Consider the following 16,454-nt stretch of genomic DNA (forward strand, 5'->3'; position numbering starts at 1 on the left):
GATGCTCAAAGATCAGAGCACAGAAGCACAGACTGGTTGGGGTGGGAAGGGACCTCCAGCCCTGGCTTGGGTCCCCTGGAGCAATTGGTTTGGATTATCCAGTTTCTTTATTCTCAGTACTTGCTATGATCTTGACAATGAACATGAAAAATATTGTTGTCTTTTAAACATTGAAGAAGTAATTCCATAAAAGTCTTCCCAACAGCCTTACCCACAGGTTCCCTTTCCTCTTCCAGGAAACTGAGCTGAGGCTGGTGAAATTCCTACCAGAGATTCTGGCTCTGCAGAGAGACTTGGTGAGGCAATTCCAGAACACAGCGGAGATCAAACACTGCTCCATCAGGGAATTCCTCAGGGAACCCCACTCAGGTGAGGAGACTCTGCCAAAATTAATAAAACAGAAAATGCTGGATTGTATAGCTGAAAGCGAAGGTGAAAACTCACATTTTCTTTTTAACTCTCATCCAAATGAACTGGAAACCTGGATATGGTTGGAAAAGTTACCAGATGACTTTAAAGGGAATTAAGTACGGGAGATTTTCTGTGAGGGGTGGGAGCTCTGCGCAGTGCAGCAGTGGTTATGTTGGCATTTTAAGCTCAGCCCTAGAGCAGGGTATGCCTAAAGAGTGGAAAAAACGTCCTCCCCTTCCTTTCATGAAGTTTGTGGCAACTCCTTCTATTGCATTTAAGTACAATTACTGATGTTTTTAAGTGCTTATGGAAAAGTACATAAAGGTCATGCAGAATCAGACCAAGGACCAATCCATCTTTGTGGCCTGGGCCAGGAGCAGACAATAATGGAAAAATATTAACAAATTGAGCAAATAACTCCATTTGATAGCATCAGAAAGGTGTCTGGTGTCTGTTTAGTCTCTTGAGCAGTTGCCTGGAGTTCAGCGGTATGCTCTGAAGATCCCTGTATTGCAGAGTTTCACCAGGAAAAGGTGTTTCATTGATTTATCTTTCTGTTGTTTCTCAGGTGTGATGAGGGACCTGTTAGAGAGAAGAGTGAATGTGTTTCTGTCTGTCTGGAACAAGCTGAGAAGCTCCCTGGACACCAACGGTGAGCAGCTTCTTTCCCAGCCCTGCTCCTCTGCTGCTCCTCGTTCTCAGCTCAGGTTCCTCCCATCAGTGATGCTGAGGCATATCCTCAAAACTGAGCTTGGCCTTTGAATTTTAAGAATCTAGGTACAAGGGGAAGAACTTGTTTCCCTCATGTAGTATTCTCACCTGAACTTGTTCCCCTTTGTGTTTGTCCCTAAGGCTGAGAGCACAGCTTTTCTCAGGCTCCCTACCTTCTCCTGCCCTGGCTCAGCCTGGGCTGGCTCTGGGCCTCCTCAAACACTCCTTGTCTGTATTTCAGGGGAAATTAAGCTGCCTAAAGGGTACTGTGATTCTGAGCTGAGCCTGGACAGCAGGCTGGAGGTGCTGCTGCCGCGGCGGCAGGGGCTGGGCCTGTGCTCCACGGCCCTGGCCAGTTACCTCATCGGGCTGCACAACGACTTCGTGCACTCCGTCAACAGGCACACCAAGCAGGATGACAGGTGTGCTGCTCTTCCAGTCTTTGGGCTCTGCTGCATCTCCTGCTCCCTCACCATCAGCTTTCCCTGCTCCACAGAGGCCTCTCCCTCTGAACAGAGGCCCTTTGCTCCCTGCAGGTACTTGATCAGCCCCTCAGAAGTGGCCGACCTGCACCTGATCAGTTACGAGGTCGAGAGAGACCTGATCCCTCTGATCCTGTCCAACTGTCAGTACAGCATGGAGAAGGGAGGGGAGACGTTGCAGGACTTTGATCTGGAGAGGATCCAGCAGCAAGTGATCAGCAAGTTCCTGCAGGGGAAGCCACTCATCACGCTGACGGTAGGACAGGCAGGGGCTGTGCAGCCTGGAGGGCCCTGGGAGCAGTCTTCCAGAGCTTCACATCCATGGTTTTCTCTCCTGACAGGGAATCCCCACCCTGGTGTACAGACATGACCGGAACTACGAGCAGCTGTTCAGTGATGTCAGGATGAAGCTGGAGCAGGTGGGTTTCTGCGCTGCAGGAAGCAGGGCAAGCATGAAATCCCTGACTTTCCAAGGGTTTTGTGTCCCTTGCCTTGTCCATCCAAAGGCTTGCCTGCTGATTGCTCAGCATGCCTTGGGTATGTGCAATCTGGCCTTGTGTTGTCAGTCAGGATTTACAAAGAAAAGGGAGATAGATCAGCATTTCAGTTTCCTAAATCTGGGGCTCTGTTGTCTTCCATGACTTGAGCAATTTGAACAGAAAAAGGAATGGCTCTAAAATAATTTTAACTGCAACCTCATGGTTTTCAGAGTGCTCTGCCCAGTTCTGTGATGAACATCATCAGTGGGGAGCTGCAGTCCTACAGTGATGTGTGTGATGCTCTGTCCCTCACTGAGATCACCCTGGGCTTCCTGGCCATGGCTGGTGAGAACGCTGAGATGCTGCTGACTGACTACATTGAACAGGTCCTGCAGATGGGGGATCAGACGAACCCTCACGTGCTGCAGGTGAGCCCGGAGGGCAAAGCTCTGATTCTTACAGGATAAAATCTGCCCTGGTTTATGCTAAATCCAGCCAGTGTGACCTTATTCAAGCCCAGTATGTGTGACAGAGCCCTCTCACTTCCCCACTCCCTGTAGTGATATCAAAAAGTGGATTATTGAAGGCAGATGGGCTGCACCCAGGCTGAGGGGCTGGAGGAGCTCCATGCTGAGCTCTCTCTGGGCAGGGCAGGCTGGGGATGGGCTCCAAGGACATCCCTCACAGCCACGGATGTGCTTCTCTTCCAGGCCCTCAGGCGGTGCCAGCTCAGACACAGCGTGGCCCTGTGGCAGCTCCTGGGTGCCCACAAATCTGAGCAGCTGCTGCGGCTCGGCAGGGTATGGAACCCCAGCCCCTCTGTGTGACCTGCTCTGCTCTGCTCTGCTCTGCCTGCAGCTGCTCAAATGTGCGTTTGGGTTTTTTCTCCCCTCACTGCATTTTTAGGATCCTTTTGCAGACGTCAGTCCAGACTACAAAGAAGAGCTCACCCCAGAGCTTGCCAAGCTCCTGCACACCTTCCTGGTCCACTCAAGGCTGGAAATCTTCCTGCAAGAGCTCCATGAAATGATCATCCTGAAGCTGAGACGTGTCCAAGCTGTGGAGGAATTGAGACCCAAGTGGAGGTAGGAGTTACACACCCAAACCCCCCAGAGTTGTTGTTAACTGAAGCTTCTCTGCCTCTGAGCATGCACATGATGGGAACAGTTCCCTTGGCACATGCCTGTCCTGGGGGTCATGGCCCAACCAGCGGCATTGGGAATATCCACACCCTTTTCTGGCAGGTGTCACTTCCATCTCACACAGGCTCTTTTGGGGACACTGCTGGAACACAGCAGGAGCTGGTGTCCATGGGCACAAACACAAACACTTCTGCAGGCACTTGAATACAATAGTAATAGAAGCACAAACTGATTAAGGTTGGAAAAAACCTCCATGATCATCAAGCCCAGCCTTCAGGGATAGGCACATTTATCTCTGCACAGGCACAGCTCAGCCCCAGAGCTCAGCTCTGCCCTGCAGCCTCCCCTGGCTGGGCTCTGTGCATCCAACTGGCTGTTTAACCCTTCTCACTACACATACACCTGCTAAATGGTGTATATTGAGTATTTTGGGTGGTGCAATGCACTGATATTGTGGCACTGGTGGTTTGCTGTACCCCAGCTATTAATGCTATTCTGCTCTGTCTTCCAGCCTGAAGGAATCACTCTCGCCTTACCTTTATGCCAAAGAGTCTGAATTAGCTATGGAGCTGGAAGACACATTCCCAGATGAGATTCTTCTCTCTCATGCCACTGCAACCTGGAAAGCAGCTGCTCTCTTCAAGCGGGAGCACAGGGAAAGTTAGGACAGGACACTGCCAGTGAACGTCGCTGCCACAGCACCCACCTCGGGCCTTCTGCAACTTTGGGCATTCGTTTGGGGATTGTTGGTTGTTCTTTGGGTTTGGGGTTGTTGTTCACATGATGTGGAGAGGTGGCCGTGGAGGCGGAGGGTGAAAGAGATGCAGCAGCTCCGTGTGAATCCTGGATCATCACAGCCCCAGAGCCACTGGAGGAATATGAAGGACTTTTTTTTACAAACCATGGTGCCCTCGTGCTGGGACAGGGATTTATGTTTCTCAGTCTGCCTTTCTCCTGGCGCCGCGTTGTCAGCACTGGGATGCAGAACCGGCTCCTGCCCAGCACCACGCTGCGGCGGGGCCAGGAAGGAAAAACGGGAGCCCTGACAGCTGGGGCTCCTTCCCTGCGCTAAGCCCGGCCCCCCGCCTGTTCCGGGCCGGGCCCTGCTCTCCCCCTCCCCAATAAACGGGTTCAGTTCCGCTGCGCGGCCGCTCCCGGCTCCTTCCCCGCCGCTGCCGGGACCCGGCGCTAAGCCCGGCCCGGAACGGCCGCGCTCGGCCGCGCGTTCCGGGGGCCGGCGGCGCTGCGGGACGGGCGGGCCCGCTCCGCCATGGCCGCGTCCCCCGGGCGGCGCCGCCGCTGGGAACGGTAACGGGGGGGAGGGACCGGGCCGCTCGGGGCTCCCCCGGCACCGCGTCCGCACAAGCCACGGAAGAGCCCCGTGCTTGGGGTCTGGGGGCTCCCCGGGAGCGAGCGGGGCGCGGTTCGTGGCGGGCGGAACGGGGGCGCGGGGATGCGGCTCCCGGGAGGGGACCCCGCTCTCACCGCGGCGCCGGGGGTCTCGCAGGGAGCAGGCCCGGCTGAAGGGCAGCGTGGTGGAGGAGGACACCGAGGAGTGGCAGAAAGATGCCCGTTTTGCCGGGCTGGAGAGAGTGGGAGGTGTGGATTTATCCTACATCAAGGGCGACGACAGCCGTGCCTGCGCCTCCCTGGTCGTGCTCAGCTTCCCGGCTCTCGAGGTACCGCGGGGAGCGCCCCGTGCCGGGGCTGTGTCCGGCCGTGCCGTAACCACGGGCTCTGAGGCAGCGCTAGATGGGAGATTGGAAAGAAATTCCTGCCTGTGAGGGTGGGGAGGCCCTGGAACAGGGTGCCCAGAGCAGCTGCGGCTGCCCCATCCCTGAAGTCCAAGGCCAGGCTGGACGGGGCTTGGAGCCACCTGGGCGAGTGGAAGGTGTCCCTGCCCACGGCAGGGCTGGCGCTGGCTGCGCTACACGGTCACTCCCGACCAAACCATTCCGTGATTCTGTGTGTGTTCAGCAACCTTCCATGTGTGTGTTCCCAAGAAAGATAAACAGAAAAAAAAAATCTATGTAAGGATTTAGGCAGAAGTTTAGGAAGCTGTGATACAAACAGCTCCCAATTGCGGGAGTTTTGTAGGATGGCTGGGAACTCCCAGGGTTCAGAGGCAGCTGCGGTGTCTGTGCAGGGGAGCTGGTGCCCGTGGGCAGAGGGAGGTGTTCGTAGTGCTCCAGTGCAGAGTCTCGTGTGTGAGTTCTTGGCTGATAATATGGGATGTGACATAGGAAAGCTTTTCCAAACCTGTCATGGATCTCACAGTCATTTTACTTGAACTAATAAAGATTTTTGGTCTCTTTCCCAGCTTTCAAAATGATATAAAAATTATTTTTAACTGTAAAGGCTCTAATGAGCAGAGAAATAAAGTTCGATGCTGTCTGCTGGGATTTTAATGAACTGAATCTCAAGTCCTGCTGTGCTCTGCAGGGCAAGGCAGGAATCATTTTTTTGTGCTGCCTCACGGGGTTTTCTTTGACCGGTTCCTGGGTTTAAAAGGGGTGAGCAGAGGGGGCGTGAACCAGAGGAGGAGCCTCTGGAACATCCAGGGATCTCGGGCAGCGTCCCGAGGTTTTGTCTGTGCCTGCCCCAGGTGCTGTACCAGGATTGCCGCATGGTGGCCGTCAGTGCCCCGTACGTGGCCGGGTTCTTGGCCTTCCGAGAGGTCCCCTTCCTGGTGGAAGCTGTCCAGAGACTGCAGCAGGAGGAGCCCCAGCTCCAGCCTCAGGTGTGGTGTCCTTTCCTTGTGCCGAGTTGGGGTGTCCTGGGTACAGAATCCTGGGAAGGGGGTTGTCCCTCCGGAGCCTGAGCTGGTGGGGCGGGAGGGGCAGGGGCAGAGCTGTGTTGGAGCATCCATTCCCTGTCCTCAGGGAGCAGGGATGCGGAGCTGAGAGCAGCCAGGCCTCCCACGGCAGTGGGAGCCCCGTGGTGTGTGCAGGGCGCTGCCAGTGCCACACTGCTGCTGCTTTAGGGTCAGGCACAGGCAGGAAGAGCCTTACAAGGGAGAGTTGAAGAACCAAGAGAGATTTCTCCTTCCTCCCAGAGCCAGCATCCCTGGATGCTCCTTGGAGTGCTCTCAGTGTCCAGGAAATAACATTTCCGCTTTGGCTTTTTCAGGTGCTTCTGGTAGATGGGAATGGCCTGCTCCATCCCAGAGGTAGGCTGTTCCTGGAGAGCCCTGCTCTCCTGGTCCCTGTGCTGCTCCTTGGGATTCCTGTTCCTGGTGTCCTGCAGTTACAGTGGCTGGTTGTTGGCAGGGTTTGGCACAGCCTGTCACCTGGGAGTCCTGACGGACCTGCCGTGCATTGGAGTGGCCAAGAACCTCCTGCAGGTGGATGGCTTGGTCAGGGACGAGCTGCACAGGGAGCAGGTTAGGCCAGGCTGGGATTTAGCTCTGGTTTTTAATATCCCAAGGGAATTTGGACACCACATACAATTATGTGCTAATGACCTGACTCGTGTGTGTTTGTCCCTAGGTCCGCTCCCTGCAGAGGTCAGGAGAGACATTCCCACTGACAGGCACTTCGGGGAAAGTCCTGGGCATGGTAAGCTGTCACTTGGCCACTGGTCACTCTGCACAGCGGGGCTGTCTCAGTGATCCCGTCCAGGAGGGCAGCTGTGGACAGGTGACCAGTGACACTGCTGGCCCCTTCCTGAGAGCTCAGGTGGTTGTAGGGAGTTGGCAGCTCAGGTGTCAGGAACGTTCACATCCATGGCTGTGGCACCTGAGGTGCTCCAGCACCCTGGATTGTGAGCCACAGTCTGGGAGAGGTGCCAGTTCCCTGGCAGCTTCCCAGGATCAGTCTGGGAGCGTCTGATTCAGAGCAGGAACAGGCAGCTGTAAGACACTTCCTGTGTGTGCTGTCAGCCTGTGCTGGCACATCTCCCTGCATCCCAGAGCAGCCTGAGGCGTTTGGGGAAGGGCTACAAGGGACAAACAGTCCCTGGAGGAGACACTGGGATGGAGATGATGTTCAGGAAGGCTGGGAGCTGCAAACGCAGAGCCACCACCCCACCTGAGGGGTCTGGCTGGCTCCTAATTCCCCTGCCCCTCTGGGTGTGTTCAAGTGAGCCTCTTCAGTGCCTGATCCCTCTTTTCTGACTGCCCAGGTGCTGCGGAGCTGCAACAACAGCTCCAAGCCCCTCTACGTCTCCGTGGGCCACCGGGTGAGCCTGGACACGGCGGTGCGCCTCGTCAGGGCCTGCTGCCGCTTCCGCATCCCGGAGCCCATCCGGCAGGTACGGCCGGGCAGCCGGGGGAGGGCAGCCGGGGGCAGGGGCAGCCGAGCCCTGGGGTGTTCCAGAGCCTCAATTTGCCCCTCCTGTGCTGCTAACAGCCTCCTGCTGGGCTGTTCCCCCAGCCCACGGGGGTGTTCACTGGTCCTTCCAGGCCCGTTCTCCTGACGCAGTGCCCGGCAGCATTCCCAGCCCTGCCTGCAGACCCAGCCTGACTGATTTCCTGCTGCAGGCAGCTCCTGTGATGGTGGTGTTAATCCCCAGGAGCTGGGAATGCGGTTTTCCCGGGCACTTGGAGCCCAGCACAGCCTGCAGTGCTGCTCCTCTGGGCCTTTCCCGCTGCCGCACTCCACACGGAGCCGCCAGCCAGCAGGTGACAGCACTGCATCACCGTCACCGAGCTGCAGCTGCCGCCGAGGCTCAGCCTTGGCTCGTTACAAATCGTAGCAGAACCTGGGGAAAGGCTCAGGAGCAGCTCAAAGCTTTTTGGGACTTCTGGCCTGGCAAGTGCTTCCCTTCTCCCCGAGGTCACTCTACTGTTGGTGGCTCCACAGCCCAGAGCCAGAAGTGACGCCAGGGCCTGCCCAGGTGTCCCTGTCCCTAACACTGCCCTGGGAGAGCCCATTGGCATCGCTGCTGTGGCGGGGTCAAGGGTGTGCCCACCTGAGCAGTGCCCGGTTCTCTGGAACTGAGACTCTACTTAAAAACTACCCCAAAATCTTAGTCCTTGGAGCAAAATGAGCCTTGGGGTGTCCATAGCAGAGCTGGAGTTTCCAGTCTCAGCCCCAGCACCTGCCAGACCGGAGGAGGCTGGTGGAGCTCCTTATGTAACCTGCTCCAGCCAGGGACAGATGCCTCTGCAGAGCTCCGAGCCAGCTCTGCAGCTCGGCGTGTTCAAAGGGAAGGGAAAAGCATTCCCTTTGGAATCTAAAAGGTGTCTCGGAGCTTTTCGTCACCCTCATTTCGCTTCCAGACATCTCCAGGATTTGCTCATGTTCGGAGACTCTTCCAGTTCTCTGTGACCTTTTCCTTAGAGTGATGGAATGAATTATTATCACTTTGCTTACAGAGAGATGAAAAATCCAACAGGGGAGTGTGTTTACTCTGGAGGAGTGTGTTTACTCTGGAGGGGTGGCAGGAGATGAGGACACTCAAACCTTTCCATGGGACTTGTCCCTGCCACACTTCCTCTGTGTGGTGACTGCCACAGCTCTTGGCACAGGCGGAGCTGAAAGCCTCAGCTCTTGGGCACCTAGAGCTGGAGTCAGGAAGCAGGAGGCTGTGGGGAATGCTGCCATGGGTGGCTAACTTGGCCTTTTTGCTGTGGTATGTCTCCAGAAATTACAGACCTGACAGGTGCAGTGCTTATGGATTTCCCAGTGTCAGGAGAGACCTGTGGATCATCAGGTCCTGGTCTGGAAGTTCTGGCAGCCCTGGAAATAAAATGGTCTATGAGAGCTCAGCTGCCCACAGCTCCTGAGGCTGTGGCTGAGGTTTGTGTAGGGCAGCACGTGCAGTGCAGCTGCTGTGGGAGCTCAGACCTCCTGCTTTAGGGGATGTGGTGCCTCCTGGGAATGCAGCGCTATCCAGGCAGGGAGCGGGAGCGGTTGTCACCTGCAATCAGTATTTACATCCCACTCAGTCCTCGTTCCATGTGCCAGGCCCAGCCCTGGTCCTGTGAAACACTGAACACTTGCCCTCAGGAGAATGAGACAAGGCATCAGCCTCTCCTCTGGGACTGGACAGCAGTCACGGGTGTCCTGAGACTCCAGCTCCCTCTGGGTGCACCCCCTCCACGCCTGCTGTGCACAGGGACCACCACAGCCCCTCAGATAACAGACAAAGCACCAATTCCACAGCCAGCACTCATCCCCTCTGAAAATAACCCAAATCTGTGAGGATTATTGCAGGACAGTGATCCATTTTATTGATAAGCCCATGGCTAATCACCACCTTAAGCTGACTCCAGTGCTGTGTTAGGAGTGAGCCCTGCCTGGGAACTGCCACCTCATCAAGCATTAGCTGATGTTCTCAGAAGAATGTGGTTGGGCTTTTTCTTCCCTAGAAAAATAGTTGGTAGCTGTGCCTCCTGCTCCTTGGTCTCCCCGTGGGGACTATTGAGCAGCCTCCTTCCCTGGTTATAAAATCCGTCACGTAATCGCTTATCCTGAAGAGTGATCAAAGTTATTTGTCAGTTCGGTTATGAAACTGTCCAATTATAGAGAGAAGGGAAAAAAATCTCCCAAACAAACCACCCCTTATGTAACTCTCTCCTTCTCAGCTGGCAGGAGGCTCTGCAGTTGTGGAGCAGGTTCCAGCAGCAGGCACAGCCTCTGCTGGGGGCTCGGGCTGAGGGGCCTGGGGGCTGCCGGGGCTGCAGGAGAGGCTCCTCGGGAGCAGCGTGGGGGGAGAGCAGCCAATGCTTCAAGGACAGTCCCCGGGGATGTGTTAACCCAATTTCCAAGCATCACCAGACACTGTGAAGCTTTTCCAGCTGGGAAGGTCACATCCTGCTTTGTAAGTGGGGAGAGACACTCTGCCTTTGAGGTGGGCACAGCAGCTGCTCGGAAATGTCACAGCAGTGTGTTTGGGAAAGAAGTTTCTAAAGGAGAAAAAACTTTGAAGGACTGTAAAAATCAACTGCCAGTCCTCAAAGTTGTCCAAGAGCCTGGGATGTGCTTGTGATGGCATCAAGGGTCTGCTGCTGAGTCGTGCAGCACTGGAGGGCTGAGCAAACACCTCAGGGTGGGGGCAGGAACACCCAGTGAATGCCCAGCAATGCTGTGTAACAGTTCCTGGGATGTGGTTGGTGCTCTCCTGGCCCCAGGCTGTCCTGCCTTGCTGTAACACTGGGCCATGCAGTGTTCTGGTGGGATGTGCTGACAGCAGGGTGGATGGGACACACTGGGATAGCAGAGCAGGCACCAGCCAGGCTGCTCAGCCATTTCTCACTCATTTTCTTCCTCGGTTCCAGGCTGATATTAGGTCCAGGGAGTACCTTCGGAAGCAGCCCTGTGCTCCGCTGGAGGGGCTGCAGGCTCTCCTTGCCGGCCCAGAGAGGTGGGTGTGTGGGCAAAAGGGGCTCTGCTCGTGGAATGAGCTGCAGTAATGGCATTAAAGGTACAGGCAGGGTAACAAGGTGAGCTCGGTGAGGAGATCAGGACATGTTCTGCCTCCAGAAGGTGATTTCTGCTCCATGTGGCCACGCTGCCTCACACGTTGCTTCCGACAGCGCCGTGTCCTGAGCTGGGGAAGGGCAGAGGGGATTTGGTCTTTTTTCAGCACTGGTCATAAGAAAGCCCTAACGCCCACAGGTATGACCTGAGGGTGAACAGAAATACCTCCAGGGAGCTGGTTTTGGCCCCCAGGTCTTGGGGAGGGTCAGAGTCCCCCCACTCTTACATAAGGTGGGCCAGGGGGTGTCAGGTCGGGGTAAATCCATGGCAGGTCCCCTGAGGTGCAGGAGCTCCTCGTGCTGTGGCTCTGCTGCCTCTCCAGTGGGGTTCACAGCAGTGTTGGGCCCCCTCAGCCCCAGGACCAGGCTGGGCAGACAGCAGGGAGCCCTGTCCCAAGAGCTGCTCGGGGTGAGCCCGGTGTGTCAGGGCTCTGAGGGAGCAGAGCTGGGGATGGTGGCACTGGGGGAGTGGGGGATTATTCGTGCTGGCTGAGGCAGCTCTGTGGGTGGATTCCTTAGGACACGTGGATGGTGCTGGATCCTGCTCAGCTCCTTTGTTCTTTGAGTTGTGCACCCAGGGGCAGGACAAGGGGCTCTCTCAGCTGCTGTGGTGGCACTTCTCAGTATGGCCAGGCCGTGGGGCAGCTCTGGGAGTGCCAGGCCAGGTGTCCCCAGTGTTTGCTGGAGCTCACTCTGGCTGGTTTGGAGGGGAGTGCACCAGAACCCCACACTCACTCCAGTTGTGACCTTGTCTCTCACACCCTCTGTACCTGAGCTCCTCGGCCACCAAGTGCCAGTTGTTTGTACCTGTTGGTTTCTACTTTTTTTAGAAAAAACCTACTTTCTACTTTCTCTTTTTTGTTCCCAGCAGCAAAAAGGAGGCTGAATTGGAGGATTAGTCTGGTGCCAGAAGAAACTGCAGAGCTCCTCTTTGCTGGGTCCTCTCCTGCACCGAGGCTGAGTCCTGCTGGATGCAGGAGCCCAGTGCCACCCTGAGGGACAGCTGTGCCAGGCTGTGTCCCTCAGGACAGCACCAGCCACTGCTCAGGGAGAATCCTTGCAGTGAATTTCTCAGGGTTTGTTTTCAAGTATTGTTAAAATCTTTTGTATAAGCAAAGGCTCACGTGTGAGTTTGCAACACCTCCCTGGAGCCCGTGGGCAGCTGCAGGGGGCGATTCACAAAGGGGTGTTGAGGCATTTTCCCCCCAGAGCCGGCCTGTGTCTCCTGCCACACATCTGGGGCACAGACACCTCCCTTCCTGCTGTTTCTGGAGCAGCTTCCCCGTCCCTGCAGCCTGGGCTCTCCCGTTCCCTCCCACGTCTCTGGGGAGCAGCAGCCCCGTTCCAGCTCCGGGGGGAACAGCCCTGCTGCCCTGCTCTTCCTGAAGGAAGGATCATCTCAGGGGAAAGGATCCCAGGAGGATGGGGAGGTCATTCCTGGCACACAGAGCACTGCGAGTGCCCAGATCCCAGGCTGGAGTTTTGACGCAGCCCCAGCAGAGCCCAGAGCCAAGAGCTGCTGTGCCCAAATCATCCTCGACCCTCGGCCAGCCTGCAGGGCCAAAGCTTCTCCCAAGGTGTGGGGTCCTGGCTGAGGCTGGCAGGTGGTTCCTGACTGTTCCTGAAGAGCAGCAGGAGCAGAACGTGCTCTGGGAGATCTTGGTGTGGCTGTGTGGGATCCCAGCCTGGAGAGGAGGAAGGATGCTTTCCTGGGTTGGGGAGGGGTGCTCGGGTCAGGCTCCTGTGGGCTGTTTTAACCTCAATTTTGCATAAGTTTGTTGTACAACTTCAGTTCTTTTCTCTTAGAGCTGCTCTGGGTGGGGGGACAAAACCCAGCCCGTTCTGCCTCTGCTGTGTCGGGGTCTGGGCTGTCCCTCTGGAAACCCGGGTGGGAAAAGGGGGGAAGCCATAGACCCAGCTCCCCTGGGGCCCGTGGGCAGCTCTGGAGCTGGTCCTGGGAGTGTCCTGTCCCGAGGGAGCAGGGTGGGGACAGAGCCACAGCACCGCTGCCAGCAGGGATCAGTTCATTCCTCATTCCAACCCCACACAAATCAGCGACTTCTCTGAGCATGGGGGCAGGCTCCTAAAGCCTGTCACAAATTCAGGCACAAGTGCCAGAGTGGGCGGGGAACAGCTCCTTCCTGGACCTCATGGGCAGAACACCGGGGAAATCCATCTGGGTTTTCTGCTTGCTCTGGCCTGTGCTGGGCCCTGGCTCGTCCCAAATTCTGGGTGACACCGCTCCCACTGCAGGTTGACCCCAGCTGTGCTGAGTGAAGCCCCTTATCTGACTCAGCTGTGCTGGAGGAGGCTCTGTGGGGAGGAGCTCCTCCTGGATGGCCCTGGCAGAAGAGGGGAGCCCTCAGCACGTGGGACTGTGGCTCTTCCTGCTCTGGGTTAAACCTCGTGTTTAATCTAACGTCTGTGCTTTGAATCCCTGAGCTGTTGGTGATTTTTTTTGTGTGCTTCTAGTTGGCATTTGACAATGAGAGATTTGGGGTGGGCTGGTCAGGGGAGGCTCTGCAGCCAAAGCTGTGATTTGGGTGGAAGCTCAAGGAACTGAGCCCAGCTCCTCGACAGGAGTGTGAGGGACCCAGGGCTGGGGACACTGCTGTCCTAGGCTGGCCTGAGCCCCCCCCAGCTGCCTCTGCCCGGGGGGGTGAGGAAAAATCAGGTAAAAAAAAAACCAACATAAAAAGTCCAAGCACGTGGCTCTGCATCACTGCCCCGGCTTCCCTCGGCGTGAGGCTCTGAACTCCTCTGTTCCAGGTTCAGGTAAACTCAGATGACTCTGGATTGAGTCACCTGGGGAGGGTTTGGGAGGAGGATGGTGCTGCAGTGTCCTGGCAGCCCCCTGTGCAGCCCTGCTGGAGCCAGGGGCTCTGTGCTCCTCGGCTTGGGGTTTGCCTGGGCTGCGGGGTGCTCAAAGGAAGGGACTAATCTCTGTGTTTGGTGTCTGCTTGTAGCTCTTTGGACACAATAAGGGATTAACTTGGTCTTTATCTAATTGGTTTATAACCCTGGGAAGGGAAAATCTCTTTGTAATGCTTGAAACCTCTTAACAGGAACTCAGAGAGTGGAGCTTGAGTGTCCTTCGAAATAAACTCATACGTGGCTTGTCTTTCTAAACTCTGTTTGCTGGAAATTGCCTTTTCTGGGTGTTAAATTGTTGGGAATCAGAGGAAACTGCTTACTGCTGACTGGTTGTACATCTTCCTGTTATCACCAGCAGGGTTTTCTCTTCACCGTTTCCATCTGTGACTGGTTGGGAGTCTCTGGAGGTGTCTCAGGCCTTGGTCACCCCCCCAGTGCTGCTGGGGAATGAGCTGTGGTGCTGGAGCAGGGATGTGGCTGCCCAGTGATGGCTCCTGGGTGACAAACTGGTGCAGAATTGGTTTGGGGTTGGGTTTCCTGACTCCCAGGTGCTGAATGGTTCTGCTGCACATTCTCTGCATCTGCTCCCTCTGTTTTATTTGGACACCTGGAGATCAGGAAGGAGGATCCCTGCACCTGCCTTGTTCATCTGGGGTTCCAGGAGAAGGGAGAGGAGATGCTTTAAGATGCAAGTCTGTGTTTGTTCTGCGAGTTTTGAGGAATTGTGGATGAGCAGCTCCCTCACAGGTGTCTGAAGCCGGGTGGGATGAGTTCCCGCCTCCGTGTCTGGAGCTTGTGGCAGTGTAGGTGCTGCCTGTGCAGTCTGAGCTCCAGTGACTCAGGGTTTGTATTTCGGGACACTCCTGCCGAGGACGGGGGAAGTGTTTGATTGGGATTTCCCCCCTCCCTGACCCCAGCTCTCATTCCTCTTCCCTTTGGCTCGGTTGGGTGGGTTTAGGAGGGGCTGTTTCCCTCCTGATTCCTCAAACCAGGTCGAGCTTCAGGTCTGAGCCATGGTCTGGGTGCTCGCAGTGGGTGTGGAGCTGGGCCCAGGCAGCTGAGCCCCGCTCCTTTCCCACATTCCCAGAGCATTTGGTGTTTGTGGGGCTGGCTGGGGCAGCTGTGTCCCTTGGCTCTCAGAGCATTCCCCAGCTCTGGTTCTAAATGGGCATTTTTAGTGTTGGCCCCCCCTGTGGCAGCTGAGGCCTCTTGGCTGTGGTGGCTCCCGGGCAGAGCCCGGGTGTGCAGAGGGAGCTGGGGAACCATGGCTCCCTTGCAGGGTTTCTTTGTTCTTTTTTTTTTTTGTCCTTTTGTCCTTTTTTAAAATTATTTTTCCCTTCCTTTTGTCCTATAAATAGTTCTCCACCCCAACTACTCCTCCGTTGTTGGTGTTGGTTGATCCTCCCTGATCCTCTCGCCAGAGCCCCACCACCCCCCAGCTTTATTTTAAGGCCCCATTAATTAAAAGCAAATGAGTGGAATTTCTCTTGACAAGCAAATTAATAGCAAATGAGATGATCATGAGCTGTGTCATGAGGGTGATGGAGCAGCTTGTGCAGGGCTCAGCCCAAAGCAAGGTGGTAGATCCGTGGGGCAACAAATCTCTCCTGCTGGGGGCTGGGGCTGTGTCCCCCGGAGGGGAAGGTGGAGGGGGGGCAGAGGGTGCAGGAGCTCTTGGGCAGGTCAGTAAAGACCCACGTTTTATGGCACCTTCTCCTCTGTACCCAGGGGCTGGGGGGAGCGGGACAGAGGCACACAAGGAGCTGCTCTGGAGCTCTGTGGGGTCCCACATGAGCTGGTTCCTTCCATGGGGACACGCTGGGAGTGCCTTGTCCCCATCCTGGCAGCCCGATCAGCTTTAAAAACACCAATCGAGGCTATGAAACCAACCCGTGATGAATTCCTGGGTTAGTTCCCACCTCGGGGGCTCGATGCAGGATGTTTCCTTAGGAACACGCTTATTCCTGCTTTTCTTGGACTGGCTGCCTGGCACGTTGTGCCTCTGCTTGCAAAGCCCAGCTGGTCACTGCCCGCCGCTGCTGCCCGGGAGCTCCAGCATGGATGCGGGGATTTGTTTGTGGTGTTGTGCTCACGGAGCGCTCGGAGAGCCCCGAGCCGGGCGGCCGCGGTGAGCGCCGCGCTCCCGGCGGGGGAGGCTCTGCCGGCAGCTCCCGGCTCGTGTTTTGGCTGGAGCCGTTCGTCTGGTGAGGGAACAGCTCCTGGCTGCGCCGGGGAGGAGGAGGAGGTGATCAGCCAGGCCAGGGATGGAGGGAGAGGGAAGGGAGGAGAGGTGGTGCCAGGAGCCGGCTGTGCCCCTGAGCCATCACTGGAGGGAGAAATGTCCGGTGTTGTCCCGAGGAGCAGCACTGCCTGCTGATAAAATACCCAGCGGTTCTTGGGAGAGTGTTTAGGGTCTGTGATAAATCTGGCGGCTTTGTAACTTGCTGGAGGGATGGTGGGCAGCACCGCGATTAAAGTGCTCTGATTAACGCACAAACCTTGTTTGTAATGAGTGGGATTGGGAGGGTGTGGAAATCCAGCTGGCATGTAATGAGGTTACTCCAACAAATTACTCGGATATCAATTACTCCGCTAGGTAAATGTCACCTGCCTCCTCTTTGTTTGCAGTAAACTGGGATCCAATTAATTTGATGTGGTTCTTGCTCCTGCCTGCACTGCTGCGGCCCCGAGGCAGAGCAGGGCAGCAGCCGGGCTCTGCCCCGCCCGTGGAGCACCATCGGGGCCAGGGACATCCCAGTCCCTTGGGGACAACATCCCGGCGTCTCCTGGCACTCCCTCTGAGCCTGAGGACGAAGCCCCCCCCCGGTCAGGCAGCTCTGTGTGGTCCCCGCGGCCGCCCGGAGCCTCCTCACGCCTGCGGCTGCAGGTGGATAAGTTCCATTTTGCTGGGAATAGGCTCCTTTTCCCCGCC

At 56.4% G+C, this 16,454-nt stretch overlaps 2 protein-coding genes across 10 annotated transcripts in view; both read left to right on the forward strand.

Annotated features, from left to right (window-relative positions):
• The window catches only part of RNF213 (ring finger protein 213), a 46,765-nt gene extending 42,397 nt beyond the window's left edge, over positions 1–4,368 (forward strand). For 2 of the 3 annotated variants that reach the window (XM_032128759.1, XM_032128758.1), the window contains exons 58-66: positions 237–369; positions 980–1,063; positions 1,364–1,544; positions 1,659–1,860; positions 1,946–2,023; positions 2,314–2,511; positions 2,794–2,883; positions 2,990–3,168; positions 3,737–4,368. In XM_032128759.1, the coding sequence (XP_031984650.1) occupies positions 237–369; positions 980–1,063; positions 1,364–1,544; positions 1,659–1,860; positions 1,946–2,023; positions 2,314–2,511; positions 2,794–2,883; positions 2,990–3,168; positions 3,737–3,890 (1,299 nt within the window). In that variant the 3' untranslated portion in view covers positions 3,891–4,368. Of the gene's footprint in view, positions 1–236; positions 370–979; positions 1,064–1,363; positions 1,545–1,658; positions 1,861–1,945; positions 2,024–2,313; positions 2,512–2,793; positions 2,884–2,989; positions 3,169–3,736 lie in introns of those variants that run through there. The other variant, XM_032128761.1, reaches the window with a different exon arrangement.
• Positions 4,369–4,415: 47 nt separating this feature from the next.
• ENDOV (endonuclease V) lies at positions 4,416–13,777 on the forward strand. Of its 7 annotated transcripts, none has more exons than XM_032128770.1 (9): positions 4,416–4,533; positions 4,733–4,904; positions 5,831–5,965; positions 6,355–6,394; positions 6,495–6,607; positions 6,714–6,782; positions 7,348–7,476; positions 10,448–10,533; positions 11,517–13,777. In XM_032128770.1, exons 1-9 carry the CDS (start codon positions 4,496–4,498, stop codon positions 11,545–11,547), a joined length of 813 nt encoding a protein of 270 aa, XP_031984661.1. In that variant the 5' UTR covers positions 4,416–4,495; the 3' UTR covers positions 11,548–13,777. The 7 variants fall into 7 exon arrangements, with proteins under 7 accessions (XP_031984661.1, XP_031984662.1, XP_031984660.1 ...); XM_032128771.1 differs by having other exon boundaries at positions 11,520–13,777; XM_032128769.1 differs by having other exon boundaries at positions 10,448–13,777.
• Positions 13,778–16,454: the final 2,677 nt, after the last annotated feature.

Source organism: Corvus moneduloides, chromosome 19, assembly GCF_009650955.1.
Source record: "Corvus moneduloides isolate bCorMon1 chromosome 19, bCorMon1.pri, whole genome shotgun sequence".
Taxonomy (NCBI): Eukaryota; Metazoa; Chordata; class Aves; order Passeriformes; family Corvidae; genus Corvus; species Corvus moneduloides.

Coding starts and splice junctions, on each gene's coding strand:
- ENDOV (XM_032128769.1), top strand. CDS start 4,496: ATGGCCGCGTCCCCCGGGCGGCGCCGCCGCTGGGAACG. Junction 5,966..6,354: donor AGCCCCAGCTCCAGCCTCAG/GTGTGGTGTCCT, acceptor TGGCTTTTTCAG/GTGCTTCTGGTAGATGGGAA. Junction 6,395..6,494: donor TGGCCTGCTCCATCCCAGAG/GTAGGCTGTTCC, acceptor GGTTGTTGGCAG/GGTTTGGCACAGCCTGTCAC.